Source organism: Neoarthrinium moseri (assembly GCF_022829205.1).
Source record: "Neoarthrinium moseri strain CBS 164.80 chromosome Unknown scaffold15_Wmoseri_CBS_16480, whole genome shotgun sequence".
Taxonomy (NCBI): Eukaryota; Fungi; Ascomycota; class Sordariomycetes; order Amphisphaeriales; family Apiosporaceae; genus Neoarthrinium; species Neoarthrinium moseri.
This window is the reverse complement of record NW_026055129.1, coordinates 574,772-602,158: the sequence shown is the minus strand read 5'-3', so window position 1 is coordinate 602,158 and position 27,387 is coordinate 574,772. Positions and strand designations below refer to the sequence as shown.

The window sequence follows — 27,387 nt, the reverse complement described above, 5'->3', positions numbered from 1 at the left end:
CATCCTGTATCGTGGTAGAGGTCAATTAATTTAATAATAATTGTTGAGTTGTGGTGTTGAGTTTTGAGACCTATTAATTACCGGGGGCCCAAATGTAGGGGGGGCCCATATGTGGGTGCTCCGACTTATATTTTATGCCCTTTCTTTTCTTTCTTTCTTTCTTTCTTTCTTTTTTCTTTTCCCCCCTCCCAGCACCCTCCCCTGTCACAATGGCTATATTCACTCTCACCCACTGTGGCAACAGTAACTACAAATAGCTCCATCAAACCATCTCAATGTTTGCTAATTATCTAGTGTCGATGCGAGTTTAACTCGTGGTTTTCCAGATATTTAGGGCATGGCATGGATGTAGTGCAAACTTCCCCTGGTCTTGTTTATACCAACTCAGTGGTCAGCCTTTCAAGTTGTTCACAAGAATTCGTAAGGTTGAAGAATTTCACTGTTTCGATCGTATGTATGAAGGTATGAATTCTCCCACAAATCAACAGCCCAACTCGAGTGTCGAGACACTGTCACATGACATACGCCGGCTACCTGCACTTTGGAGGTATCCAGTACTTGCCAGCAATGGGGATCGCCCCGTAGAAGTCCGCATTCAATGGACCATGTAGATACACCGCCAATCTTGCAAACGAGTCGACTCGCCATCTAGTAGAACTAGGCATGCATCTTTTAGGATTGAAGGGTTGGCATGAACTACTCATGCCTCTTTTCGCCCCAATGTAAAGTATGTCGCGCCCTATGTAGTCGCGAATATCAACGGCCGCCGGGATAATGACCCCACATTATCCGTGAGGTAGCCCCAAAAGCATTGCCATTATGTGGCCCTTGTGCGTTGTCTTCGAAGGCACCCAGCATTGAGAAGAGTCTAATTCGGGGCTGTCCGTATGAGGTCCTGCCTATTTGGATTAGTTCTCCAGCAGATATACAACGCCAAGGCGGGACGCGTAAGCACCACACACGGCTTCAACTAATCCATATTGTCAACTCGCAACTTCCAGCCTATTAAAAGAGGAGTATTTCAAAAGAACAGGAAATCCCAGTGCAAGGGGTATCCGGCAACTCTATGTATGCCAATGGGCAGTCTAGCTTAAGCGATGGGGTCTAGCGTAGGTCCTTGGCGCCAACTGTCTGGTGCATTCACGAGCCTGATGAGAGAGGCGATTCCCGGCGGGGTCTAGCATTGGTGTTACTCTGGGAAACGCCTCCCGCGTGGACCACAAACGGAGGTCCACTATACAGGAAGGCACTCAACCCCAAAGTGCTGACGGTATACCATATCGGTCATGGCTGGACTGCACTCAGGACTTACGCGTTTGCAGCTCGGTTACGTTTAATAGGTAAAGTGTTTATAGAATAGAAACATTTCTGAGATGGAAACTCCCGGAGCATCACACATCTGAAAGAGGACTATAAGAGCCTCCGTACATAGCCCCGTGGTGCTCTTCTATTGCCGCCTCTTGGATTCAAACCACTCTTCTTGTCTCCAACCAACCCCGCAAGATCCGATATCAGGACGTTTCCTTGGAAATTAACAATGGCTCGCTACATCGCTACCGTTGCCCTGCTAGCAACCTATCCCCTCATGGGAAGCGTTATGGGTCATCCTGGCGCTGATATCGAGGCGGAGATTGCTGAGCGTGCTGCGTGGATCAACAGCCCCGAGTACCGCTCGCTTGATACCTGCAAAAGTTCCATCAAGTCTCGGGACCAAAAATTAGTTGGTATGCAACTCCCAAAGTCCCACTTCTTGTCTCTGATTCATTCACTATGTTGTCTCAAGAGGCATATCTTGAATAAGGTATCCTAACCTCTGGCTGTCATATAGATGCTCGTGTGGATAAGTTCTACCAGCTTCGGGAGAAGAGAGGCTTGGCCAAGCGCAGTTTCCGTGACGTCTTGCTCACCAGCCACCACTCAAACAAGACCGTCACTCCTGATAGCACCCCTGAGGAAATCTTCGGATCCGACAACTCCTGCATCTTGCAACCAAAAACTACCGAAGGACCCTGTAAGTACCCCCAACATCCCGTATTGTTCCATTTATCGCCACACTCTACATGCTTCCAGTTGGAGCCAAGTGGCATTTCAAGTAGAGTTTCCACGTATTTCCCATAGGCACTTAACAAGTGTATTTCGAAAATTTCGTTAAGAAGAGAAAACTTAGGGCTAACATATGTTCCTCTCTGCAGATTGTAAGCTGCTAGATCTTACGAAAGTGATTGACTCTAGTCTACTGACTCTTCAAAGGGGTTGCTGGTGAACTCGTTCGCCAGGACATCACTGATGGCGAGCCGGGTGTTCCCTTGACTTTCGATGTTCAGCTTATCGACACCACTACTTGCGAGCCCCTCTCCAATGTAGCTCTTGAAGCTTGGTACTGCAACTCGACTGGCGTATACGGTGGTGTTAGTGCTCGTGGAAATGGAAACCCCAACGACCCGAAAGCGAAGTACAACGCTGCACTCCGTGGTATCCAGTTTTCCGACGACGACGGCATTGTTTCCTTCGACGCCATCATGCCGGGTCACTACACCGGTCGTGCTGTCCACATACATAGTGAGTGATAATACAGCAATATACGGAGGCTGTTGCCTGACCACATTCTAGTTATGGCCCACATCGGAGCTACCACCCTTGCCAATGGCACCATTGCTGGGGGCCATATTGCCCAGGTCGGCCAGCTATTCTTCGACCAAACCCTCAACCAAGCTGTCAACGAGGTTTCGCCGTACAGTACCAACAAACAATCTTTCACAATAAATAGCCAGGATGGTATCATGGCTCAGGAAGCAGCCACCAGCGATCCTGTTCTTAACTACGTATATCTTGGCGCTGAAGTTAAAGATGGCATTTTTGGGTGGGCTTCCGTTGGTATTAACCCCAAGTCTGTGTACACTGCCCGTCCTGCCGCATACTACACTGGCCCAGCATAGAGTGGTCATTTATGCAGCAGCGGGGTCTGAGGTCCGAGAACATGGACTGACACAGATGTTTCTGGGCGCCATAATCCAGCCATTTCTATTATCTACTTGCTGTCGAGGATGCGCACCTTACATGTACACATCTCTTGGAGTTCTGCAGATGTGTTCGTTCTTGTAGCCAATCAGAAACAAATGGAAAAACTCATCTCCCCGCTACCGCTATGTCCCTTGTCTCGTGCTTGCTCGTCACTCTGCGCCAATGCTAGTCAAACCCTCCCGCTTGCATGATCACGAGTCTGCTGAAATGATCTGCCTCTTTGCAAAATGACCTGATAAAATGCTGCAAGAGTCCTGACGATGCTTGTCATTCTCCAATAAGCTAATGCGGTCTAATGCAGGCACATGCAGGGCTGCAGCTCATGAGCTGCGTGACAATGATGTCGCCCCACAATTGTGTATATTGTAAGCGACCCTGGACAACACGCATCTTGAGTATATTCTGTGGCTTTTGCACTTTCGTTGTTTTTTTTAGAATTCTCCCGCTGATGTTCAGCTTGACACGATGAACGTCGATAAATGATGCGCATTATAACACAAACTCGTATCACCAACTCAAGATGACACTTTTTCCTTCAGACTTTCCACTCCCCTCGAACCTGCCCACTTTTACAGAAACGACAGAGTCCCTAAATCAAGGGATTACAGAGGCAGAAGTTGCTTTGGAGAGCTTAATTCAAAGGATCGTCGCCTCTGTAGAGCCAGGATATGCGACATTCGAGAACACTGTCCTTCCTATGGCCGTTGTCGAGGGCCACTTGGCAATCTGCGGCCAAAGAGCAGGATTGCCGGCGGCCGCTTCAGATAACGAACAGCTGCGCTTGGCAGCACATCAAGCACATGTAAGTTCTCGGAAAATATATGAGTCTTGGTTCCCACATCAAAGCTTGTACAATAGTTTTGCGAAGGTTTACAATCATCTATCAGCCAGTGACTTGGACTCTGAATCCCAGAAGCTTACAGAAAGCTGGTATCATGATTTTGTGGGTGCCGGTTGTCAACTCAGTGAAGATATCGTGTTAAGGTTGTCGAGATCAAAGAACAGATATCTCTGCACCGTACCGACTTCACTCGCATCATTACCGAAAACAATGAGGCCATTTGGTTAACTCAAACAGAGTCAGCAGGTTCACCATCTGACATTCTCGAATCTTTTGAGAGCCAATATGATGGAAACTCTAGTGTTGAGAAATTGCGTATTCCTATGAAAAGCTCTGCAAAAAACGCAGTTCTACCCCGTGTCCATGACGGTCGCATTCGAAAGAAGATATTCAACCAATACGAACATTCAGTTTCAGCCGCTTTGGTTCCCTTCAATGACGTACTTCGTCCAAGGCACCAACAGGCAAAATTACTAGGCTTGATAAGCTTTGCTCTCGTGTCTAATTTCGAGAGTGTGAGGGTTCACGTGACCGTACTAATTCACGAGCCGTCAATTTACACCATCATCAATCAATTTCAAACTACTGAAGACTTCCCACTATTATCTATAATTATAGTTGTATAAAATAGTACTCATGCTCAGATTGAGTAAAAATGGTCAAACCAAGCTGTTTGCCTTATATACATGCTAATTCAACGCCTGGATTTCCTCCGCTCCTATCCCAGTTTCTTTATTGTAATCTGAGAAGGACACCTTCCAGGTTTTTTCATCTCTAGGATGCAGCTCAACCTCGAAATCCCAATCAGGCATAGGAAGGGCACTCGCCATGGACGAACTGACTGTCGAAGGTGTAGCCCACTTGCCCTTTACGGGATGAATATTGAATCGAAGAACAACGAGAGCTGAAAACATCAAGATTTCGGTAGATGCGAATTGTCGCCCAGGGCACAAAGTCGTTCCTCCCCCGAACCCACGGAATGCAACTGGATCAACGCGTTTCGCGCCCGAGACGAATCTTTTGTGATTGAATAAATCCACAGTGTCGCCCCAGGCGGGGAGACTAGTATGCTGCACCACTGACGGCATCATGACGGTATTTCCTTCCTTAAGAAGGTATCTATTATCCAGCAAGTGGTCCTGCATAGCCTGACGGGTGGATATAGAAGTGGAGTGCATGCGCATTGTCTCCTTGAAAGTTGAAAGCAAGATGGGGCAGGAAGTTTTGACGTAGGTCAAGTCAATAGTATAGGAACCATTATCCTCTTGCTGGACTCCTTTAGATAATTCATTCCTGATATCTTCGAGGACTACCGGGTTAGAGAAAATGTGGTATATCGTCCAAAATGTTCCCGGAAGAGTGTTAGAGAGGATGCCGTGGGTACCTCCCACTTCCAGTCTTGCCGTCTCTTTTAAAGAAATCTGGAAATCATTATTGAGTTTGACGCGGGCTTTTATCATTTCGGAGCCTTGGTGATATGAGCCTGTTTCGAAATAGTTTTCCCAGATTTTGACCATATATTCACGAGCTTTGTAACTCTTCCTCGCAAGCAGGCGAGGGACCAAGTTTAACGCGAATATCATAACCCCCGGCTCAAACGTACTAAATCAATTAGTAATAAATTGTTGTGTGCCGTAAGTCCATGTTAAACTTACTACCAAGCCTGTTCCATAGTAGCGTCACGAAAGGGGTTTTTGGGGCCGTAAACTGCTTCAGTAGATGCCAGCAGAAGCTCGTGGCGAACCCATTGGAACATCTTCACAGTCGCAGTTCCTTTTCCCACCAATGTGTTCATAGATTTGGCCATAACGAGGATTGACCTCTTGTTCATGTCGTTGAGGCCAGGACCGGCACTTAAAGTGGGATGGATGTACTTGGGAAAGCTCGTTAAATAGCTCCCGTGGCTCGTCGCACCTCGGCTAATGATCTCATTGGTAGCTTTGTTGACACCTAGAATATTCGCTACAATGCCGCTTTGTATAGCGGTGAACGAAAGTGTTCGAAATTGGCTCTGGGCCGACGTGAGAAGATGCATAGAGTTGATTACATATATACGTGAACCAGGCAGTCGCAGTGTGTGAATTGGCAGATTATACTGATCTCTAACGGCTTTATGTTATTACAAAATCTGCCTGGTCATGGCAAAGAGAGAAAATTGTGCAAGCTTACCTCAATACACGATGAAGACCTGTACCCTTAGATAACATGCTGAATACAGGTGTGATAAATGGAATTGCATCATTGACTGACGGTGGCTCGGTCACATCTTGCGTGAGGCGAAGGAGAAGTAGGAGGATGATGTAGGTCGCGGCAACGGTTCCTGCGACGATGGGCAAGACGGAAGACATATTTTTCAGGAGTTCTCAAAGGCCGCAGCTTACAGAACGCCGCGGAAATTAATGCGCAATTGTGTGCAACTGTGCAAGACATGTGCTTTCGTCAATGAAGTACACATCCTCAGTCTAGGAAGGATTGAGAGTGTCAGGTTCAGAGATGTGAGACTCATTATATTTGACACACACCTGGCGAAAGCTACTCTAGTGGTACTAATTTGTAATAAGCTACATGCAACGTTCGATTGACGGGTGGCGCAAGGGGGGATGCATTGAATATCAGGGGTAGTAACCTGAGCGAGTAAGGCTCCGGACCACCAGACACATCTCCACTTAATTGGCTGCACCATACAGGGAACCTACTGCAACAGCAGGTAGCGCAAGTCTCCCAGTGGTACATGCATGTAGAAGATGGTCTTTTCCGGTTTCATTAGATGCCGGGTGGAGGCTGATGTAACTCCTTGAATAAACAGGGCTATAAGAGCAGACCACTCATTGTCCACGCCAGGAAGGGGTTAGCTTCATACAAGGCAAAATGTTCGTATGATCTGCTACTCTCCTCTTCTTTCTGACAATTCGGGCTCGGTAAAAGCAGATTCCAACATAGAGCCAATCTGTGACGCGGATTCGCAGGCCTACTCAATGTTGGTAGCCACCAGAGTAAAGACTACCGGTAGATCTGCAGCAGTCATACTATTCCACATTGTGCAATACCCTTAATTCGTAAATGAACTTTGAAGTGTACAAGTTCCTGAATTCCGAGTCCGGCTGAGCAAATAGCGGGACAATTGGTTTACGCTACAATTGCTCGACGGAGTGAAGAGAAGTGGTCAAAACGGTACCAGAACGAAGTGGAAATAAACATATCTTTGATTCTGAGGAGGTACTTTCCTGATGGAAATATAATAAACATTAAAGCAACAGCAGACCGTGCAAATCGCTGAGCGGCAGTTCTGTCGACTATTCGGGCTATAGCAAACCGATAGTTACTAGAAAGTTGAAGCTATCTCCACTAGACCGATTTGACTAAATTGGACAGGTGGCCAAGTTCTGGCATCGCGAACTCACTGACTCTTCGTGAACGTGAATTGCCATACCGGGTCGGCCCTCGGCAGCACCTCTACCTCGACATCAGGACTTGGCGTCGGAAATGCCACGTTCAATATCAGATGCTTGTCAGGCATTGTCCATTTTCCGCCCTCCGTAGGCTGGATGTCAAACCGCATGATCAGCATAGCTACCAGCTGTAAGATCTCCACGCTGACGAAGTGCCGCCCGGGGCACATGCCCGCTCCCGCCCCGAACGTCAATACAGCACTAGAACGCTGCTTTATTTTTCCATCCACAAGGAAGCGCTCGTGGTCGAATTCCAACGACGTTGACCCCCAAATTCCGCTGTCTTGGTGAATCACACCAGCCGGTATCAAGACCGATGCGCCTTTTTTGAGTAGATAGCGCCCATCGAGGAGGAAGTCTTGCATGACCACACGCGAGAAGATTGGGTCGGCATGAGCACGCTGAACCTCGTGCCACGCGGCGAGAAGAACTGGACACTTGGTAGAGATGTGTGCAAAGTCAATTTCTTCGGGTTTGCTGTCATTCCGGGCCAGTTGGGCAACCTCGGTGCGGCAAAGGGCGAGGAGCCTTGAATCCGAGACGACGTGGTAAAGTAGCCAGAAGACGGAGCGCATTGTGGATGTGACTATACCAGCGATATTTCCAAGCTCACCCCGAGCGAGATCTGAAGGGCCGAGTCCCTGTTGGGAGAAGTGATTCAAGATAGCTTGGGCGAAGGAAGATGCTTCTTGCTGGCCACCATCCCGGAGGTATTCTTCCAGTTCTTTAACAAGCATCTCACGGGTACGGATTATCTTCCGGGCAGAAATCTGCGGGAGGATATTTGCCATAAGAATGACTATTCCCTGTTCAAATACACTGACATGAAAGCAGTTAGATCACAGCTCTTCTTCGGGTGAAGTTTGTCGACATGAGATGGACTTACCCCCAAGCACGCTCGTTCTTAGGTCTGAGAAGCGGGTTCTTCGGTCCGTAAACTGCACCGAGCGACGCAACGAAAAGCTGGTGACTGAGCCAGGCGTACATTCCTATAGTGGTGCGCCCTTTGGCCGCCAAGTCCTCCACGCCTGCCGCCATAGCATGAAAGGCCGTCCTATTAAGCTCGTCAAGCTGGGGACGACCTTGAAATATAAGAGGATAGATGGTCTTTCTTAGCCCCCAAACGGTACCGCCCTCCGCTGGACTACCAAAGTCTTTCACTACTCTGTTCCCTACGGTGCTTACACGGCGTCCCATAATCTTATCTGCTATATGGGCTTTGATAGGATCCCAAGAGATGATGTCGGTATTGTGCTGAATTATCTGGTAGAGCGAAAGAGAGTTCACGACGTAGAAACGCTTCCCAAGGAGTCGTAGAGTATATACTGGGCGACGGTGTTCTTGCCTATTTCATGATCATGAGTAACTTTGCGCCGGTGTGAGATTAGTCAATGCAGATAGATACTCACCAGATTCGCGTAAACATGTTCTGCTTCTCCGTCATCATACAGATCAATGGACTGATGAATGGAATTCCTTCTACAAGCACAGACGGCTCATTGGAGTCTTGTGTGACCCAGATGAGTACCCGCAGAAAGCCATACGTTCCAACAACAACCCCAATTAACAAGAAAGCGTACAACGGCATGGTAAAACACCCCACTAAGCGCTAAACGAGGTGACCAGGTTTGATTTGTTGTTGAAAAAGAAAGAATCTGGTAGGCAATAGCTCATTTCAGTCGTCCGACCGCTAAATTGATCCAACAGTCGATGATCAAAGTTGAGGACTTCGGCAGATGAATGGGCACCTTACAGAGGTAAACCCTTAATCTGGCAGTTCGCTTCAGGTCTTGTGCTGTTGCCCTAGGTATTGCGCTGCTCGTACGCCCCCAGGATGAGGATCTGCAGCCTTGCCCTATTCATGCATCACAGCTGATCAGAGGGTTCGCTGGGTGCGCGGGATTCTCGCACACCACCCATCATGGGTAAAGCTGCGGGACTGGATGGCACTCCGAGCTTGGCTGTTTGGATATTGTACTATGTACAGGATCCGGAGCCTGATGTAGCTGCACCCAGCCACCCGTGTCACGTCTTGGACCCCAATTTCAGATTCAGGTTGGGTGGCTGACATGCATTGAGGGATTATAGTAGATGAAAATGTATCACTCATAGTGATTGGATGGCAATCTGCAATGCTACGCACAAAGTAAGTAGACTGGTGGCGCTAGAATCCTGTTTCCAGTTTTGGAGATGGTTACACAACAAAGGCTTACGACCTTGTTTCATGGCTGTCCGAGCGCCCTTCCTATCTACTGGATGCAAGGAACAGTGTGAGCACGCCGTGCAGACAGAGAATTGGTTAGTCGCCCATAGTTGGCATTCACGGGCATCTAGAAAGCCTGTTAGGCATATCGCGCCATTTGTTGAATACACCTGTTTCACCGCCAAAGATCACTACCATCAGTATTCGGCGCGCTGCTTGCATTTGCGCATCATGGCGACGAACCTAAAGGGTACCATTATCGTGACCGGCGCAAATGGCCACCTCGGTAGCTCCATTGTTCGGCACATCATCTCGTCACCCGAGCTCCAAGCCTACCATTCAATCTTCGTAGTCCGAGACAGATCCGCATCGAACAGTAAACTCACGTCCGCATTGAAGGGAGCGGGAGAGAAGGTCTCCTACGAGGTCGTTTCAATGAACCTGGCGAGCCTTGCAAATGTCCGCCAAGTAGCCACGAATATCAACGGGCGCATTTCTGCTGGAAGTATCCCCCAGATCCGTGCGCTAGTCCTCAACGCTGCATTCGTCGAGTTCGAGACTCAGACATGGGCCGAAGAGAATGGTTTTGACATGGCATTTGTGGCAAGCTATCTGGGCCACTGGCTGTTGACAGTGATGTTGCTGCAGAGTATGGACCTTGCAAGTGGACGGATAACAATTGTCGGGAGTGATTCGCACAACCCGGATGACTGGCTGACTGGTGCCATTGGAACGTACAAACACCCGGACGACAAATGGAGACCGTTCATCACCGGCGAGAATATTGACCAGATCGCCTTTGGGACTTGGAGTACTAAGGCGGACGATCCCAGCACACGCAATGGCCTGCGTCGCTATGGGGCAGCCAAATTTTGCCTGGTTACGATGATGTTTGTTATTACCCTCCTGCTAGCTTTCCCATTGATTCAATCTTCACGCTGACAGCCTTTGGTTGCAAAACAGAAGTGAGCTGCAACGACGTCTAGATTTGGATCCCCTACTTCATCGAATTACCACGGTCGGAGTTGACCCCGGCTCAATGGCCAGTCCTGCGGGTGTTGCCCGCCGCACCGACTGGTTCGCGCGCAACATTGTGCACGGCATTCTCATGCCTATGATGGGGTATATCCTGATGTGGCTGTATCCTGAGTCCAACGGGAAGATGCGCACCACCTCCCGGTCCGCTCGTGACGTCATGCGCGGTGCAATGGACGTTTCGGTGGCTAAGGGGGCGTACTTTGATGGCACAGCGCTGGCAGAAACGGCCGAGGAGGCCAAGGATGTAAGGAAAAGAGAGATGATCTGGCGCGATAGTGTGCGCTATACACAGCTAAAAGAGGGTGAGACAATGCTTCAGCATTGGAAATAACTCCTAGAATGTGTTCTCTCAATTCTGGAGTATTGTATACGCATGTCCGAAGTATTCAAACAAGCTCTTTGCCTAAGCGGGTTAGGCCTCAGAACATAAGCTACGAAGTTAGAATTTCTATTTCAGGTCTTTGGAGTCAACTTCACCCTAACCTCCCCCCCTTCCTCCTTGACCGACATAATGCCTAGCACAGGCTTCCCCACCTCCGCCTCCGGCACTGACCTCGGCCCAACGCTCTCGACATCGTACCGGTGTAGCAAGAGCGCAACGAAGATGTGTACAGAACGTCTCGCGATAAACCGACCTGGGCACATAGTGACGCCGCCGCCAAAGGGGCGCCAGCTATCCCCGCGCGTGAGCTTCTGATAAGCCCCGTTCTCTTTGTAGTTCTTCCTGTCTGTAGCAGCGATGTCGAAACCGAACCTCGCAGCCCGGAATTCGTTGACGCCGGGCCCGAACACGTCCTCGTCGAAGTGCAACTGCCGATAAGGGATCATGAGGCGGTGGCCCCGTCGTAGCAACTTACCCCCGATTATGGTGTCGCGCGTGATGTAGCGCACCGAGGACGCGTACGCCGACATACGGATCGTCTCGTTCCAGACCGCCTCGAAACACCGATTGTGGTCGGCATCGTGAAGACGTGCCGGGTCGAGATTACCAGCCTGATCGAATGCCGCAGCGGTCTCGGCTCGCAGAGCGGCGAGTAGGTCCGGCGTATCGAGGAGGTGCGCAAGGAGCCAGTACGCTGCCCTGCGGGTATTGGTATTGGCACCCCAGTCTGCATGAAACATGTATTCAGTACACTAGACGTATATGATAGAAGAATGCCGCTAGGTTATCGTGAGGAATGACATACAAACCGTGAAGAACATTAGCGCGACCTGTGTTTCGTCGATTCCCAGTGCCTTGCACTCGGTTTCGAAGGCATCGGTGAACCAGGCAGTGTCAGTCCGCTTGCTGGGCGGCAGTTGAAGATAGTTTTTCATCGCGTGCTGGAGCTGAGTCTTGGCGGCCCGCATCTTGCCGGTCAAAAGACGCGGATACTGGTACAGGATTTGATAGCTGAGCTCATCAAAGACGATAAAGGTCTCGTGCAGGTGTGGGTCGATATGTGCCAGCTCAGGGCCGAAGTAGGCCTCCTGGGAAGCCAGCGTGAAAATTTCAGAACACCACTGCACAAGTGACACAGTGACGGTGGTGTCTTGGTCTTTCTGCGCCACGTTGCTGCCGTACGTCTTAGCCATCGTTTCGGGTTCCAAACAGCGCTCGAACCAACGGAGGAATCGCCTTTCGAGATCATCAAGCTGGTCGCCCGGATGAAGCTGACGAATATGCATATCCCGAGCCAGTGTGACTAGAGGCTTTCCATGGGGGTTAGGGAAGCCATCTTTGTCTCGAGGGAGCGGGCGGGCGGCCGCCTCGACGCAAATCTCATTGTTTCCAAGGGTTCGCATCATTTCCAAAAGGAACTCGGTCCAGGACAGTGTGGAGTTGTTCTTATATGCCTCAGTAACATCCTGCGCATTCGTTATAACATAAGTGGTAGACCCGGCAATAGTGAGCGCGAATGGTTCCTTGGTGTTGCCGAAATGTATCCTGCCAACTTGGATGAGTCTTCAATGCCACTGCTGTCGCGATTCAGGAAAATACCTGGCTTGGGAGAGCAATGCATTGGAGTCTCGAAAAAAAGACCGTAGGTGCCCTATGTTTTTTTTATCATTTGTTAGTTTGTTTTTCTAACTTTTTGTAACATGAAATATATTTTGGGTATCCAAATTACGTTCGTAATAGAAGTGGAAGAATTCAATACAGTGTACTTACCCAGAAATGGGATCCAGTAAGGCAGCTCTTTGGGCTCATCAGGGTGCAAGAGTGGATTGATCGTGAACCTCCAAGCCCGCCAAAGCAGGAGCATCATAGATGCGAGTAGCGCGAGGCCAAAAATAGACCCACAAGTGCTGGCTACCATGTCAAGGGCCGCAGCCCTCAAGACGTCCGGTAAGGCTATCGAATGCAGCAACATTGATGCTGAGGGACTTGGGTTGATCACCAGTTGGTTGGCTGAATCCTTGAGTGCCCGCAAAGGGCGGGAACGTGGTATGGTCGTTTGATGGTGAAATCTGCTTCAATATACCACAACGGGCGGTGTGACTCGGTCACATGGTATAAATCGAGACCCCAGTTGGTGCGATATAGTTTAATGCATTATAGATCTAATTGCGTAATGACTGTTAATCGGGCAACTTGGAGCATCGAGCTGTCGTGATGTATGGTAGGGCTGGTAAGAATGTAACTCTGGGAGAATGAAGTACGATTGAGTACTCAAAGGCACAGCACTAAGGATATTAGACCGGGGGATGATACCGTGGGCAGACTATTCAAACGTCATAAGAAAGGTTCCCGGCACCAACGCTTTATGAGGAGTGTGCATGTGTATAAAGCAAATACAGCATGGGAGTAAGACCTGGATTCGAAAAGTTACATTACTTTACCAGATTTCATCGAATAAAGTTCTCAAAACAATGACCATCCTCGCAGAAGCTATGCACTGGTTCGGTGTCTTTTTGGTGGCTGTCGTGACTCTGGCCGTTCATCATGCTCTCAAGTGCGAGGTAGGGCCACTTCTTTCTTCTCTTGGTTTCCTGTCCAGAGCGTTGGGTTTCTTCAACTCTGGGCTAACCAAACATTCGATGGAGCAGCAGCAAACAAAATCCAATCGCATCCTACACGGCCTATTCAGGCCCCTCTATGGGGGTTTGTACCTTATTCACGGTCCCCATATCATCGATAATGCGTACAGGAAGGTAGAGTAATCCCGAGATGAATAGAAACTTACTATTTCGGCTAATACAGGCTTGGAAAATTAGGCCCATGGAAAACCATTCAAGATCACTACGCCTTCAAACGATCACCTGCTCATCACATCTCCTGAGTTAATCAGGGAGCTGATTGATGCACCCCTGGAAAGACTCTCACTCCACGCAGTAGCCAAAGAAGTAGGTCCCTTGATGTACTTCCCGCCCCCACGATCATGATAGACCCTGGTATGAGGCAAATGATTGCCTAGCAACCGCCAATTAGTTGTCCAATTACAGATCCTGCAGCCAAGATATACCATGTACGGTTTCGAATGGCAAGATCAGCGGGGAGTCGAGGGCACAGGATTCGTTCGCGCCCTACGCAGCTTGCTGACAGCCCACCTGCCCGCGTTCCAATCGGACTTCGAGCGTATTCTAAGAGCCAACTTCGATCTAGAATTACGCAACCCAGACGAAGATGGTATGTATTGCCGATCTAAGCGGGATCTGCTAGTCTTGTCACTTGCCGGCTATCCAGGTCTACGTGAGGAACCGATGCTAATTTGGCCCCCTATCACCGCAAGGCTTCGCCCGCGTGAATCTTTTCCCTATGATCAAGAGAATGGTCACGAACGTCAACTGCTTCGTGTTCTTTGGCGAGGAGCTGTGTAAGCTTTCGATGGTGCAATATCTCTTTTCTGTCACTGAATGGTGGCGATGGCTGACTACATACCATTCAACGACCCAGGCAATAATGAGAAGTTCACAGAGGCTGCGCTGGAATTCCCCCAGGCCGTCATATTCGCCGCTGAGTTTCTGCGCATCACCCCGGGGTTCTTGCGTCCGTAAGTTCCTCATGGCGTTCAACTCTCAGCTACTGCAACCCAAACTTCGGTTTGCCAACAGAGGATTAACGAACACGAACGCCTATAGGTTCATTGCTGCAGCAGCAACGAAACGGCACAGAGCGGCGCGGACGATTTTCCATTACCTGGAACCCATTGTCACGAAACGAATGCAAGTGCGTGATGCGCGCGGCGAAGCAGGATTTGCGAAGGATTTGCCAATACCGGTGAGTTAGAGTGTCAGGTGTCTGCGCCGTCCTGCTTCCGGAATGTGTTGCTGACCATGGAGTCTATGGCATGTGCCAACAGGTTGATTGCGTGCAATGGCTGATAGATACGTCGCCGCGCAAGATGCCATGGTCGTCCGCGCGGATGGTGGGGGAGATCATGGCTGTGTGGTTTGGCTCTGTACACCAGCTTGCCATGGTAGGTGTGCACGTCTCTAGTGTGAGTGGTATCAGAGCTCAAGGCGTTGCAGACTACAGCCTACGCCATCGAAGATCTGTGTCTTCACCATGACTGCATCGAATTGCTGCATGCTGAGATTACCAAGGCTCGCGCTGCATGTAAAGAACTTGGGGGGAAGGCTCTGGACGTGGAGAAGCAGCTACCGCTATTGGATAGCTTTCTCAGGGAATCAATCCGCTGCAATAATTCTGATGCAGGTAAGACCAGCAACCTGGGAGCCCCCTAACCCTTCCATACGACTGTCCCAGCAGTTTGGACTACTATGTTCCCACCGGTTGTTCAATGTAACGTGAGCCAACTATCCGCACAGTGACGGGCCGTCGCAAGGCTCTCGCGCCTTACATTTTCAGCGACAGGACATCAGCACTCGCTGCCGGCGACTGGGTGTGCGTTCCGCAGCGAGCGTTGATGCATGACGCCACCCGTTATCGCAGCCCAGACGTCTTCGACGCATTCCGATTCGTACGGGCGAATCAAGAGTTTGCGAGGGGAGAAACGGCGCGGGGCTATGTCCCGGGTGATAAGCCATCCAGCCTTACCACGGTCAGCGTCGATTGGCCTATATGGGGATTCGGGAACACCGCGTGGTAAGTACCCAGTCCTTTCGTCGTCGCTTTCGACCCAGACATACTGCCCAAGCTCATTGACACCGATTGACCTGTCTGCGAAGCCCCGGCCGGTTCTATGCGTCTATGATAGCCAAGCTCGTAATGGTGCATGTGCTAGAAGATTGGGCGTGCAGGATGGAGGATCCAGAAGCGCCTCGATCCAGGACGTGGAGATCGTCAGTCGTTCCTCGCAATGACACGATCGTTGCCTTCAAAAGGTTGCGACAGACTGCCTAAGCTGCTTTCTAAATCAGACAATTCCCAGGTGTGGTAGTAGTACGGCACAGTGGCGGGAGTGTTGGGGGCTTATTAAAGCTATCAAGCCTTCGTTTGGAAGGTATGACAATCCCAGGCAGCCACGTATGATTTGGCAAAGCATTCATTATGCATATATTGAAAGCGTGGTAGTCCAATGAGATTATGGCATCTATCGTTGTTGCTGTCCGGTGCTTTACATGGCTCCTCGCATTGCATACAGCCGCGGGCCTTTTCTTAATGCGCACCTTTCACCTGCATCCATCAAGGACTGAGGGTGTCATGTCAGCGTAGCAATTGCCGAAGCTGGGGTAATTGTTTACCTGAGTATCTTCTGTGCCGCCACAATTGTCATTGCGATGATTTTAATGTGACTGAGACCAGCAGCCTGTCGAAACTTCCAGGTACATACACGTACATTGAAAGTACGAAGCGGGATGCTTGTAACACAACTATGGGGAATGCAGCTGTCATCCTACTGCGACGTTGACGGCGTTTGACGGTATCAAACCTAGTAATAGGTACAGATTCGAGGCGGCTCACGTCAATCACTTTGCCACATCTTCGTACAGGTTGACTGGCATGGCCTTCTTGTTGGCGCACTAAGCATCAGGCTGCGCTCTTCTGGTAAGAAATGTGGGTTTCTTCTATCTTCATCCCTTTTCCAAGCTCTGGACTAAAGGGTTATCTTGTGCGTTTCTGTTGGCCGTACCTCAACCCAAGAAGGGTTTGTCTACCTCGATTCTCTATAGTCTACTCTTGCCAGCTACTAGCACACCTGTGTACAGAATGTCTTCGGAGCCACAGGACCTTTGCAAGATCCCGGCTGCTGTATCTCCCGATGGCGTGTACAATTTCGAGAATCCAGTTACCCTGGAGCCTGATTTAATTGCAGCTAGTGCTATTATGACTGCAGTAGCTACTCTCTTCCTTGCGGGAAGATTGAGACACAACCTCCACAGCTTTGGATGGTCAGATGGTAAGTAAATTAAGCAAAGGCCTTTGAGCAAAGAAGAGACATACATACTCATGAGAGGTTGATAGCCTTTGCCGTCCTCGGTTACTTGGCTTCGCTTGCATATACGATCAATAACTTGCTCAGTGGGTGGCCATTTGTTTCATTCCTGATTCTCGTGCAGTATTACTAACGTATTTTTCTTTGGGAATAGTGCTGAGGTTTGCTCGTCATTTATGGGATGTGCCATTGTGTTTATTTAACGTTGACTATGTCAAGGTTAGGCGCATCCACATTTATTGATGATGTATTTTCAGCAAGCAGTTGTGATGCCAATGAAACTAACTAGTCTTGGGCTAAATAGCAAATTTACGTCGAGGAAACCATGAATCAAGTCGCACGTTTCTTTACCAAGGGCTCAATCCTGATATTGTACCTACAGCTTTTCAGCAATATCCGATGGCTCCGCGTGGCTGTCGCTGTTGGCCTCGTCTTTGACTTCTTACTGTACGGCTCCATGGTGGCCGTCTTCCTTTACTTTGGTGTCCCACACGGCAACGAGGTCTGGGAAGACCTCCTCACCAACGGCATGGGCCAGCACCTCGCTCCCACGGGTGTCGTTCAGGGGCCCTGCACAGTCTTGCTGGATCTGTACATTTTCGTTCTGCCGCTTCCCATCCTCTGGGGACTCCAAATGACCTTCAAAAAGCGGCTGCGGATTGCGGCTGTCTTTGCTACAGGATTGTTGTGAGTGGAACGTTTTGCCAATCCCAGAATTGCAGAAATCTTTGAACATCGAAGAACAAGGCGCTGACAAATGGCGCAGAGGTGTGATTTCTAGCCTTGTTACGCTAAGATACCTCGTCATGCTCCTGCACGCTGAGAACGATGCCACATGGTCAAGCACAATCACATTTATATGGTGGCAAGTACAATTCCATCTACGTTTGCCTTCATTACGCCCTCCCAAGATTGAACGTACCCGCTGAATCTACCACAAAGCGCTGACCCACTCAAATTCAGCATCGTGGAAAACAACGTCGCCATTGCTGTCAGCTCGACGCCGGCGTTCGTCGCCTTCACAAGAGTCTACATAGTCGACACCGCGGTTTTCCACTCCTTGACTTCTCTCATCTCCAGGGGACGTCGAGGCGGCAGCACCAGTGGCGGGGAGCATCCGTACTCCCAAAAGCCTGCGTCGATTATAACGTGGGGAAGAAGGACGTCAGCCAAGCCCTCAGGGAGTGTGGCCAGCGCTGGTGTAGGCGGCGTACGCAAGCAGAAGTTTGATACCACGCAGCCATGGTACTATGAGCTCAGTGATACAGCACTCAACATGAGCGTTTCCGCATCCAGGATGGGCACCATAACAGATTCAGAAGCACCAGGCATCACAAGGACGACGGCAATCAAGCAAGTTTTGACGTGATATAACATGAGATATTTAACACTATATAGCGTATATAAAATGTAAGAATAGAAAATTGCAGTGGGTAGAAACTGGCTTATTTGGGCGTAAAATAGCCGTCGCAAAAGGGTGGTACGTGAATGATGTGGTCAATCTAACTAAGGTGGTGAAGGCTATCAACAGGATAGTGTGAGGTCAGGTATAATCAAGGGCCAATAATGGGGTTGTATGCATAAAGAGACTGAATCTTGTCCCTCTTCCCTGGACGGGGACAAGAAGGGAATTATGTAGTGGATATTGTTCGGAGCCTCACCGGACATCCTATAAACCTAATGTATCGCCGTGCAACGCCGTGACAAAGGCGTTCTCAACATCGCCCAGGTACCCTGACTTTCTTCCAGACAGGTAGTTTGATAGGAAGGGGGGATATCTGTACTCGGACAACAGATATATGTGGATAATTGGTTGACAAAATTTTATAAAAAATGGAGATTCTATCCTTGGCGACTTGCTCTATTTCTTGAGGGACGGGTTTTTAGTGCGTAGTCTCGCCTCACTTACAGCGAGTGAGCGAACTTGCCTCTAACGCAAAGTCTTCTGTCTGGGTACATGGAAATTCGAAACACTCAAGACCGTTGGAGAGAACTTCAGTTGCAGGGCAGAAGCTTGTCCTTCGGTTTGGTGGCTATTCATGGCTTGTCGAGCGGTGGTCCTGTGTGGAGAGACGGAAGTTGGTTCGATGCATATACTTAAACCGAATCTCGATTGCTGGTTTGTTCCAACTGATACCGTAGCGAGGACGCGAATGGCCCCTAACCCAGAACACCCAGAGTAAGATGTTTTGAGTTATTCCTCAGAACCAACCTACATGTTGATGGTTGCTGTGAGAATTGTTCTCACGCGTGATTGAGGGTAATCTAAGTAATAAGACAAGACGATACTTGACAAATTATTCGTTGCCCAATACGCATATAGACTAGCGATAAGTTAGTCAATTGCAGCGTACCCCTACCTTGCGAGTTACGTTCTTTCACGAAATCCCATGTGAAAAGATTCCAAGAGGGCTTATTTCAATACTCACGGCAGCCTTAAAGTTGACGAAAAAAGAAGCCAGCTCCTCTGTCAAATTTCAGTTGCCCCCAATAAACCCCAAGGCTTGGAACAGTCCGTGCCGAGTTGGTCAAAGTGATCTGACCAAATAATCTGAGCTGGAGTCCGAACTGCGGGATATCGCGAGACTTATGAGACGTCGGTCGGCCTCAAGCCTCGGTCTGAGAAACCTGTCAATCGCAGCGAGCTGCTCGCGGGCAGCATTTCGGACCATTTCATTCTCGACAACGACATATTGGCCAAAGCGGGTTACCGCCCATTCGACCTCCCGCTCCAGCTCCTCAAGCTCGAGCAGATGTCTGGTTGACAGAGGACTAGATACGGATTCTTCACTATACTTGTGGAAGAAACTCTCCCAAGCATCGCTTAATGTGTGGTACTCATCTCGAAGCTGCTTCGCAACATCCTGAGCCATCCTTGGAGTGATATTGCCTCGCAAACCACGTGGAGGTTGACTGATTTGAAAGTCACTACTCGCAGACGCTTGATCTTGGGACAATTTCTTTGCCCTTCGGGCCAGCAGACGCATGCGGATTTTCAAGCGAATAGACCTCAAAAGTCTTTTCCAGCGAGAGGCTGGTTTCGTCTGTTTGCTCCCGAGAGCCATGGTACGGGTTCTTCCAAGCTACCAGGCTCAAATCTTATGGGCCTGGACTCTCGGAACAAACGGCCTAGCGTGAGTCTGGCCAATGGGTGCTTATATGTGTTTGTAATGATGGCAATAACAACTTCATTATGCATAAGTTATGAAGCAAGCCACAGAGCTACTTTGTGGTCTTTATAATGGTATAGTAAGTCCTCCTGATTGACATTGTTATCATCCAAACGGAAATGAACAGTCCTTAACAACATCATTGTCAGACGGCAACCACTCATAGACGGTGTTTCATCCGCGTAGCGCTAGTAGCTCGTTTATGATCTATGGCAAGGGCTACCAAAGTGTGTAGACTATTCAGGCTGTCCTGTAATAGACTTGGTAGTTTTGAAGTTTGGTATAGAGATGGTGCGAATGCAAAGTTCGGCGATGGCTAGAGAAAGGAACGCTCTAGCCAAAAGCATGGTGGCTTCAGAGCATTTCAAAATTCAAAGAAGCTCAAACAATGGAAACAAGCGAACATCAAGCCGAGTTGTACAGGAGCCTCTTTATGGGTCACTATTCATGAGCCGCCCGCAGTGAACCAGTGTGTATTTCCTTACGCTTGTAACTCCTGCCCACCCCACTGGCATGCAATACTACCTCCCCTGATAACACCACTCAGGCCACACATTACAGTTCAAGAATTCACCTATATCGACACACAGAATGATCGAGTCTGTGCAGTCCCTGGTACGCAATATTCTGCACCCCAAGCAGGCTCGGCATCATCGGCAGCTGGAACAGGAGCTGGTCCAACTCGCGAACCCCAAGAATGACAGCGAACGTGAGAAGCTATTTTCTCTGCTTCGTGGCGAGGTTTGCAACATCGTGGAGAGGATAGAGTCCCTCGAATACAATGAGCCGAAGGATGTAAAGCACCAGCTGCGAGATTGCATGTGTTGTGCGACAGACGTGGAAGTTTTGATCAGGAAGATTGTTAGGGCTACTAAAGACCAAGACGTGAAGGTCGGGTTGGAGAAACAGATGAACAGGCTGCGCGTTTGCGTATACCCAGAGATCCAGAGAGTGAAAAAGCTGCTGGTCCCCAATGTTGACGATGCTTAACTTTCGCTCAACAACACAGTTCAACCCCATTGCAATTTGGACTGTTCGGGCGCCAGACGTGGTTTTCTATATATACATGATTATCCTCGTAACCTACACAATGATTTGATAGAACTCTTATTTCCCACTTCGTCCCTTGGCCTGATTATCCATAGTTGTTGCCAGCAGGTTGGAGTCAGCCCAGCTACGTAAGCATCTACCGAGCGTCGTGGTAGGGGGGATTGCTGCATCTGCATACGTAGAGAAACGGTACGTACCTGTGCTGCCACCTCCGCGCCGTACTAAGGTAGGCCTGGTAGGCCTGGTACCTAGGTAGGTAAGCTGTCTCGCTGCAGCAGGTACCTACGGGCGCCCCAATTTAGCGGGGACGGTGGTGGAACGATGGAGAGGCCACGCGTGGCCTAATGACAGGGCGCCCCCCCCCCCCAATGCCAGCCAGCCCAGCCAGCCAGGACCCCGAAAAGCGCCCTAGGACTGTCTGGTGCAACACTGAAGGCGATCCCATGCTTTCGTCACCTCCCAAAAAGAAGTGTCCTCACATGCCTCCAAGCAAACCTCTGCCTAATTTGAAACTGTATCGCATAACAGTAGAAACCACACTGCCAACTCGTACGGCCAGCGGACCGTTCCCTTGTGGGCGCAGCGCTGCTTCAATTTACCGCCGACCTCGACAGCGATTTCCCGTACCTTTAGCAACATCCATCGCCAACCCTGAGTACGACGTCTCCCGACACGTCCATATTGCCGACTTGCCTGGATTCCGGACCGCCCACGTAGCTGGTTGAACCTTCCTCGCCCTCGGCGCCACAGCCGTTACACTTTTCCCTTCTCCCGGCGGCTTCCTTGACGGCATCTGCTGGGGATGACCCCGACGCGGGAATGCCGTCTTCAAGCCCCTATCGCCCGACGGAACCACCAGATTCTCCGGTCCATGATTCCGACTCGGACGCCGATCTCGACCTCCAGGAGCTAGATCCCACCACCACCACCACCACCTCCTCCTCCTCCTCCTACGGCCCCGGCTCCAAGCTCCTGGGACGCAACCCGAGCCCTGAACAGCGAGCCCCGCGCATTGCGCTACGGAATCTTCGTATGGGTGGTTCGAGGCGAGCCAGTGGACGAACACGACGGGGCTATGGCGACCTCGGCCACGATAGGGACGGCAATGAGGATGCGATGGGCCTGTTAGACGACGGCGACGGCCAGCCACAGCGCTACTCGGACGGAAGCGGCCACGCCGGCGACGATGCACCTCTGCTCAACGAGCATGGCCAGGGCTCGCGCCGGAAGAGATCGTTGGCCGGCGACAGGATGCAGAAACTTGGCGCTTCCCTCCGACTGCCCAGTTTCATGTCCAACACCAGCGCGAATCGAGACGAAGACGACGACGACGATGGGGCGGAACAGGAGGACGACGACCCTTCAGCATCTCGAGCTGTCGCGGTTGGAGCTGCCCAGGCAACCCGCTTCCCGCCGAATATCGTCTCCAACGCCAAGTACACGGCCTTCACCTTCCTGCCCGTCACACTGTACAACGAATTCTCCTTCTTCTTCAACATGTACTTCTTGCTCGTTGCTCTGTCTCAAGCCATCCCGCAACTGAGGATAGGCTATCTGAGTACCTACGTCGCTCCATTAGCGTTCGTCCTCATGATCACGATGGGGAAGGAAGCGTATGACGACATCGAGCGTAGGCGGAGGGACAACGAGGCCAACTCCGAGGAATACACAGTCTTGCGCTTCGACGAGCCTGGCCCTCAGGATCACCCAGCCTCGCGCTCACCTCGGAAGTTGAAGTCCTCATCTATGCGCAAAGGCCAGAAACGACCCTTGAACCGGGACAGGCTCTCGGATATTCGGGAAGAAGAGGAGCAGACCGAAAGCCAGGGGCTAGGCCAGCCGTCCTCCTACGTCGAGGAGATCAGCAAGAAGTCTCGCGACCTCCGTGTGGGTGACGTGTTGAAGCTGGGCAAAGGACAACGTGTGCCAGCGGACGTGGTTATCTTGAAATGTCTTACCGAAGGAGCTGGCGGCGCCCCTCCGCAGACTTCGGAACCAGTTGAGGAAGAATCGCTCTTGGTGGATACGGAACAGAATGGTTCGACATCACGCAAGGGGAAGGCAACGGAGCATAGCACCCCAACCGACGAAGGGAACCCAAGTGGAGAGACGTTCATCCGGACTGACCAGCTTGATGGTGAGACGGACTGGAAACTTCGCCTCGCTTCCGGTCTCACGCAGAAATTACCCGTCGAGGAGCTGGTTCGTTTGAGGGTCAATGGCGGTAAACCTGACAAGAAAGTGAACGAGTTCATTGGGACCGTCGAACTGCTACCGACCAGACAACAAGCGCTCAATCCTTACCCAGATGAAGAAAATGACAGCGATAGGAGTAATTCCGCTCCGCTTTCCATCGACAACACGGCCTGGGCGAACACGGTTATTGCGTCACAGGCTACGACGTTGGCACTCATCCTGTACACCGGTCCCCAAACCCGTTCTGCTCTATCTACTTCACCATCTCGGTCCAAGACGGGCTTGCTCGAGTTTGAGATTAATTCGTTGACTAAGATCCTCTGTGCTCTGACGCTCGGCCTCTCCATTGTTCTTGTAGCGCTAGAGGGCTTCGGCAACACGGAGGGGAACGTGTGGTACGTCAAAATAATGCGGTTTTTGGTTCTTTTTTCAACTATCGTACCCATAAGTCTGCGGGTCAACCTGGACCTGGGCAAGAGTGTCTATTCTTGGTTCATCCAACGAGATCCAGGGATCCCAGGCGCCGTGGTGAGAACGAGTACTATCCCAGAAGACCTCGGCCGTATTGAATATCTGCTGAGCGACAAAACCGGGACACTCACCCAGAATGAGATGGAGATGAAGAAGATCCACGTCGGTACAGTATCATATGCCAATGACGCCATGGATGAGGTCTTAGCATACGTCAAGCATGGATTCGCCGGAGCTGCGACCGAGAAGACGTTGGTAACGCCATCATCGGCCTACAGTACGACAGCTGGTGTCACAGCAACTCGCACTAGGCGAGAGATTGGATCCAGAGTCCGCGACGTCGTCCTAGCCCTCGCTCTGTGTCACAATGTTACCCCTACCACAGAGGAGGAAGACGGTCAGACGGTTACTTCGTACCAGGCGTCCTCGCCTGATGAAATCGCCATCGTTCGCTGGACTGAGTCTGTCGGCCTTCGCTTGGCTCACCGAGACCGAAAAGGCATGATCCTGGAGTCCACCGAGACTGGAAAGGCTGTTGTTCAGGTCAAGATCCTCGATGTCTTCCCTTTCACTTCCGAAGGCAAGAGGATGGGAATTATCGTCCAGTTCTATGAGCGCGCTCAGACCAGCCCAGATCCCAATCACGGAGAGACATGGTTCTATCAGAAAGGTGCCGACACTGTTATGTCGTCCATTGTAGCGGCAAACGACTGGCTTGACGAAGAGACTGCCAACATGGCCCGGGAAGGCTTGAGAACTCTCGTGGTCGGTCGCAAGAAACTGTCTCCGGCCCAGTATAGAGAATTTGCTTCCAGTTATCAAGAGGCATCACTCGCGATCAACGGACGTGACGCAGGTATGCAAAGGGTAGTTTCCGAGCATCTTGAACGAGACCTGGAGCTGCTAGGAGTTACTGGTGTCGAGGACAAGCTGCAAAGGGATGTCAAGCCGTCCCTCGAGCTCTTGCGCAACGCGGGCATCAAGATTTGGATGTTGACAGGTGACAAGGTCGAGACTGCTCGATGTGTTGCTGTCAGCTCGAAGCTGGTTGCTCGAGGACAGTATATCTACACGATCGCCAAGTTAAAGAGGAAGGATAATGCCCAGGACCATCTGGACTTTCTCAGAAGCAAGACTGACTCTTGCTTGCTCATTGATGGTGAGAGCCTGGCTCTGTTCCTGACCCACTTCAGGACAGAGTTCATCTCTGTTGCTGTACTCCTGCCAACGGTTGTCGCGTGTCGATGCTCCCCGACGCAAAAAGCCGAGGTCGCCAAGTTGATCAGGGAGTATACCAAGAAGCGAGTATGCTGTATCGGTGACGGTGGCAATGATGTCTCCATGATTCAGGCCGCAGATGTTGGTGTGGGTATCGTTGGAAAGGAAGGACGACAGGCGAGTTTGGCTGCCGACTTCTCCATCGAACAGTTTTGTCACCTCACGAAGCTTCTGGTTTGGCATGGGCGAAACAGCTACAAACGCAGCGCTAAACTTGCCCAATTCGTCATCCATCGTGGTCTCATTGTCGCGGTCTGCCAGACAATGTACAGCATCGCGATCAAATTTGAACCCGAAGGGTTATACAAGGTAAAAAGAACTCCAAGCCATCCACTTGACGCTCGCCTCTAACATTGATGTTGTAGGATTGGCTCCTGGTTGGTTATGCCACGGTGTATACTGCTGCACCCGTTCTGTCGCTGGTCCTTGACAAGGATGTGGACGAAAATCTAGCGAACCTATACCCTGAGCTATACAAAGAACTCACATCTGGCCGGTCTCTCTCGTACCGCACCTTCTTCGTTTGGGTGTTAGTCTCCATTTACCAGGGCGGTATGATACAAGGCCTTTCCCAGATTCTTACCGAAGTCGACGGGCCGAGGATGGTCGCAGTCAGCTACACAGTTCTTATTCTCAATGAACTGCTCATGGTCGGCATTGAGATCACGACCTGGCACCCCGTTATGATCCTGAGCATTGTTGGAACATTCCTCGTCTATGCTGCCTCGGTGCCCTTCCTCGGCGGGTACTTTGATCTAGATTTCCTTTTGAGCTGGTGAGTAAACATCTAACCCTGTCCATAAGTCATCAACCGTGCTAAAATATTCAATTCAGGGGCTTCGTCTGGCGCGTCTTCGCCATCGCGGCTATCTCGCTGATACCCCCTTATGCGGGCAAGTTGATTAGGAGAACAATGAAGCCGCCATCGTACAGGAAGGTTCAGGGAATCTGAAGAGCGTCATTGGCGTGGATCCTTTTGGGAGCAGAAACTGCATTGGGATGGCGTTTCGTAGATTCGTTTTTGTTACGCACGCACTACTACGGGTTTCTTCGTTATGTCTTTAAGCCCTTCACTTGGAAGACTATTGCCAAGGTCAGGCTGTGTATATATGATAGTGCTACTTTGGTATACCCCTAAATTAGAGCTGTTTTCTATGTCGACCTTGTGTCGCTTACCCGCGCTGTCCCGGGCTGGACAGTGTTTGCGTAACATGGGCGACTGCCATATGCTTCGATTCTACGACCATTGATGTTGATAATGCGTGGATACCAATGAGTGCGATGGATCTAGACCCTGCGCTTAGACTGCTGCCTCGCGTCCTTACACAGCTGTCGGCTTCTGCTGATGCTGATGCATGGGCCCGTTCCGCTTCTGCTTCTAAGCAACATGTGGAGGGAGGACCAAGTGCAAGTATAGCTGTGGTGCACTTACACGCACAGCTGACAGACATGCAGAAAACGTGTTGAGCTTAAAAAGTCGGGACGAGACTCTCTGTGGCTGCTCGTAGTAATAGTGACAGTCAAATCTGCCTCTCTTTTTCTCACTTACACACATAAGCTCGCGGCTATGCACGGCCCAGCATGCTTACTGTTTGCACAATTGGGAATCCACTCAAGCGTGGCGTGGTGGCCAGGGTGGAAAGTGAGAGGAGAGCTTATAGTTCCCGCGGGTGCTTATACTCTGCGCTGACAGACTGCATATGTATGTGGAACCGTTTTCTTGTGCTGAGTCCAGCCGGGAAAAGATGGGATGACATTTCCACGTGGTGCCGTGTCTCGGGATAAGCTGCCGCTTTGTGCATGACGGCTGATCGCTGACTGACAAGCGCTGGTCACGCCTCCCGAGACATTGCAGCTGTCAGGACACGGGGCAAGAGGAGACAGGCTTGTGTATAGTTCCAATCGACTATCAATATGTAGTAGTAGGAGTAGTAGTAATAGTAGTTCTTGGCTTTCGTGTAGAATGCTTCCATCTGGTTGGTCCCCACAGGACCTCGTCGTCAAGTAACAGGATCCTATTGTTTGTTGAAACAGAAGGCATTCTTCCCGTTGTGACCATTACGCAATTACAGCGAGAATGTTACCGCTGATTGGGTTGCATCGGATGCCGCCGAAGACAGGTCCTTACCCGGTTAGGAGATAGCGCCAGGCGTTGGTGGGCCGACCTGGTCTGGAACTTCACCCGCCTGCCGAGACAGATTGGAACCCCACTCTACAAGGGAGCTATGACAGTGATGTCATACCCAAAGCTGGGTTGCACAGTCAAGTAGAGCCGAGTCGAGTGCGCCGAGTGCGCTCAGCGACCACTCGACTGCGGAACGGACGATGGAAGGCCAGCTGATCCTCTTCT

General features: G+C 50.4%; 10 protein-coding genes across 10 annotated transcripts; 6 read left to right on the top strand and 4 right to left on the bottom strand.

The window, feature by feature from the left end:
- Window positions 1–1,537: 1,537 nt before the first annotated feature.
- On the top strand, window positions 1,538–2,936 carry JN550_005209 (uncharacterized protein; the record flags this gene model as incomplete). The annotated part of the gene is made up of 4 exons (XM_049316811.1): window positions 1,538–1,724; window positions 1,829–2,011; window positions 2,251–2,559; window positions 2,611–2,936. The coding sequence occupies 4 exons, from the start codon at window positions 1,538–1,540 to the stop codon at window positions 2,934–2,936; spliced, it is 1,005 nt and encodes a 334-aa protein (XP_049173010.1).
- A 1,615-nt stretch (window positions 2,937–4,551) lies between these two features.
- On the bottom strand, window positions 4,552–6,210 carry JN550_005208 (uncharacterized protein; the record flags this gene model as incomplete). Its single annotated transcript, XM_049316810.1, has 3 exons — window positions 4,552–5,464; window positions 5,518–5,964; window positions 6,032–6,210. 3 exons carry the CDS (start codon window positions 6,208–6,210, stop codon window positions 4,552–4,554), a joined length of 1,539 nt encoding a protein of 512 aa, XP_049173009.1.
- Window positions 6,211–7,259: 1,049 nt separating this feature from the next.
- JN550_005207 (uncharacterized protein) lies at window positions 7,260–8,899 on the bottom strand (the record flags this gene model as incomplete). The annotated part of the gene is made up of 3 exons (XM_049316809.1): window positions 7,260–8,130; window positions 8,198–8,656; window positions 8,721–8,899. The coding sequence occupies 3 exons, from the start codon at window positions 8,897–8,899 to the stop codon at window positions 7,260–7,262; spliced, it is 1,509 nt and encodes a 502-aa protein (XP_049173008.1).
- Window positions 8,900–9,745: 846 nt separating this feature from the next.
- On the top strand, window positions 9,746–10,883 carry JN550_005206 (uncharacterized protein; the record flags this gene model as incomplete). Its single annotated transcript, XM_049316808.1, has 2 exons — window positions 9,746–10,404; window positions 10,478–10,883. The coding sequence occupies 2 exons, from the start codon at window positions 9,746–9,748 to the stop codon at window positions 10,881–10,883; spliced, it is 1,065 nt and encodes a 354-aa protein (XP_049173007.1).
- An 81-nt stretch (window positions 10,884–10,964) lies between these two features.
- On the bottom strand, window positions 10,965–12,906 carry JN550_005205 (uncharacterized protein; the record flags this gene model as incomplete). The annotated part of the gene is made up of 4 exons (XM_049316807.1): window positions 10,965–10,983; window positions 11,106–11,661; window positions 11,740–12,486; window positions 12,705–12,906. 4 exons carry the CDS (start codon window positions 12,904–12,906, stop codon window positions 10,965–10,967), a joined length of 1,524 nt encoding a protein of 507 aa, XP_049173006.1.
- Window positions 12,907–13,999: 1,093 nt separating this feature from the next.
- JN550_005204 (uncharacterized protein) lies at window positions 14,000–15,799 on the top strand (the record flags this gene model as incomplete). Its single annotated transcript, XM_049316806.1, has 8 exons — window positions 14,000–14,162; window positions 14,266–14,349; window positions 14,430–14,526; window positions 14,615–14,753; window positions 14,836–14,952; window positions 15,005–15,191; window positions 15,305–15,581; window positions 15,634–15,799. 8 exons carry the CDS (start codon window positions 14,000–14,002, stop codon window positions 15,797–15,799), a joined length of 1,230 nt encoding a protein of 409 aa, XP_049173005.1.
- An 847-nt stretch (window positions 15,800–16,646) lies between these two features.
- Window positions 16,647–18,241, top strand: JN550_005203 (uncharacterized protein; the record flags this gene model as incomplete). Its single annotated transcript, XM_049316804.1, has 5 exons — window positions 16,647–16,836; window positions 16,902–16,958; window positions 17,027–17,091; window positions 17,177–17,559; window positions 17,836–18,241. 5 exons carry the CDS (start codon window positions 16,647–16,649, stop codon window positions 18,239–18,241), a joined length of 1,101 nt encoding a protein of 366 aa, XP_049173004.1.
- Window positions 18,242–19,400: 1,159 nt separating this feature from the next.
- Window positions 19,401–19,745, bottom strand: JN550_005202 (uncharacterized protein; the record flags this gene model as incomplete). Its single annotated transcript, XM_049316803.1, has 1 exon — window positions 19,401–19,745. The coding sequence occupies one exon, from the start codon at window positions 19,743–19,745 to the stop codon at window positions 19,401–19,403; it is 345 nt and encodes a 114-aa protein (XP_049173003.1).
- Window positions 19,746–20,633: 888 nt separating this feature from the next.
- Window positions 20,634–21,032, top strand: JN550_005201 (uncharacterized protein; the record flags this gene model as incomplete). The annotated part of the gene is made up of 1 exon (XM_049316802.1): window positions 20,634–21,032. One exon carries the CDS (start codon window positions 20,634–20,636, stop codon window positions 21,030–21,032), a length of 399 nt encoding a protein of 132 aa, XP_049173002.1.
- Window positions 21,033–21,911: 879 nt separating this feature from the next.
- JN550_005200 (uncharacterized protein) lies at window positions 21,912–25,989 on the top strand (the record flags this gene model as incomplete). Its single annotated transcript, XM_049316801.1, has 3 exons — window positions 21,912–25,346; window positions 25,403–25,812; window positions 25,872–25,989. The coding sequence occupies 3 exons, from the start codon at window positions 21,912–21,914 to the stop codon at window positions 25,987–25,989; spliced, it is 3,963 nt and encodes a 1,320-aa protein (XP_049173001.1).
- Between the last annotated feature and the right edge of the window lie 1,398 nt (window positions 25,990–27,387).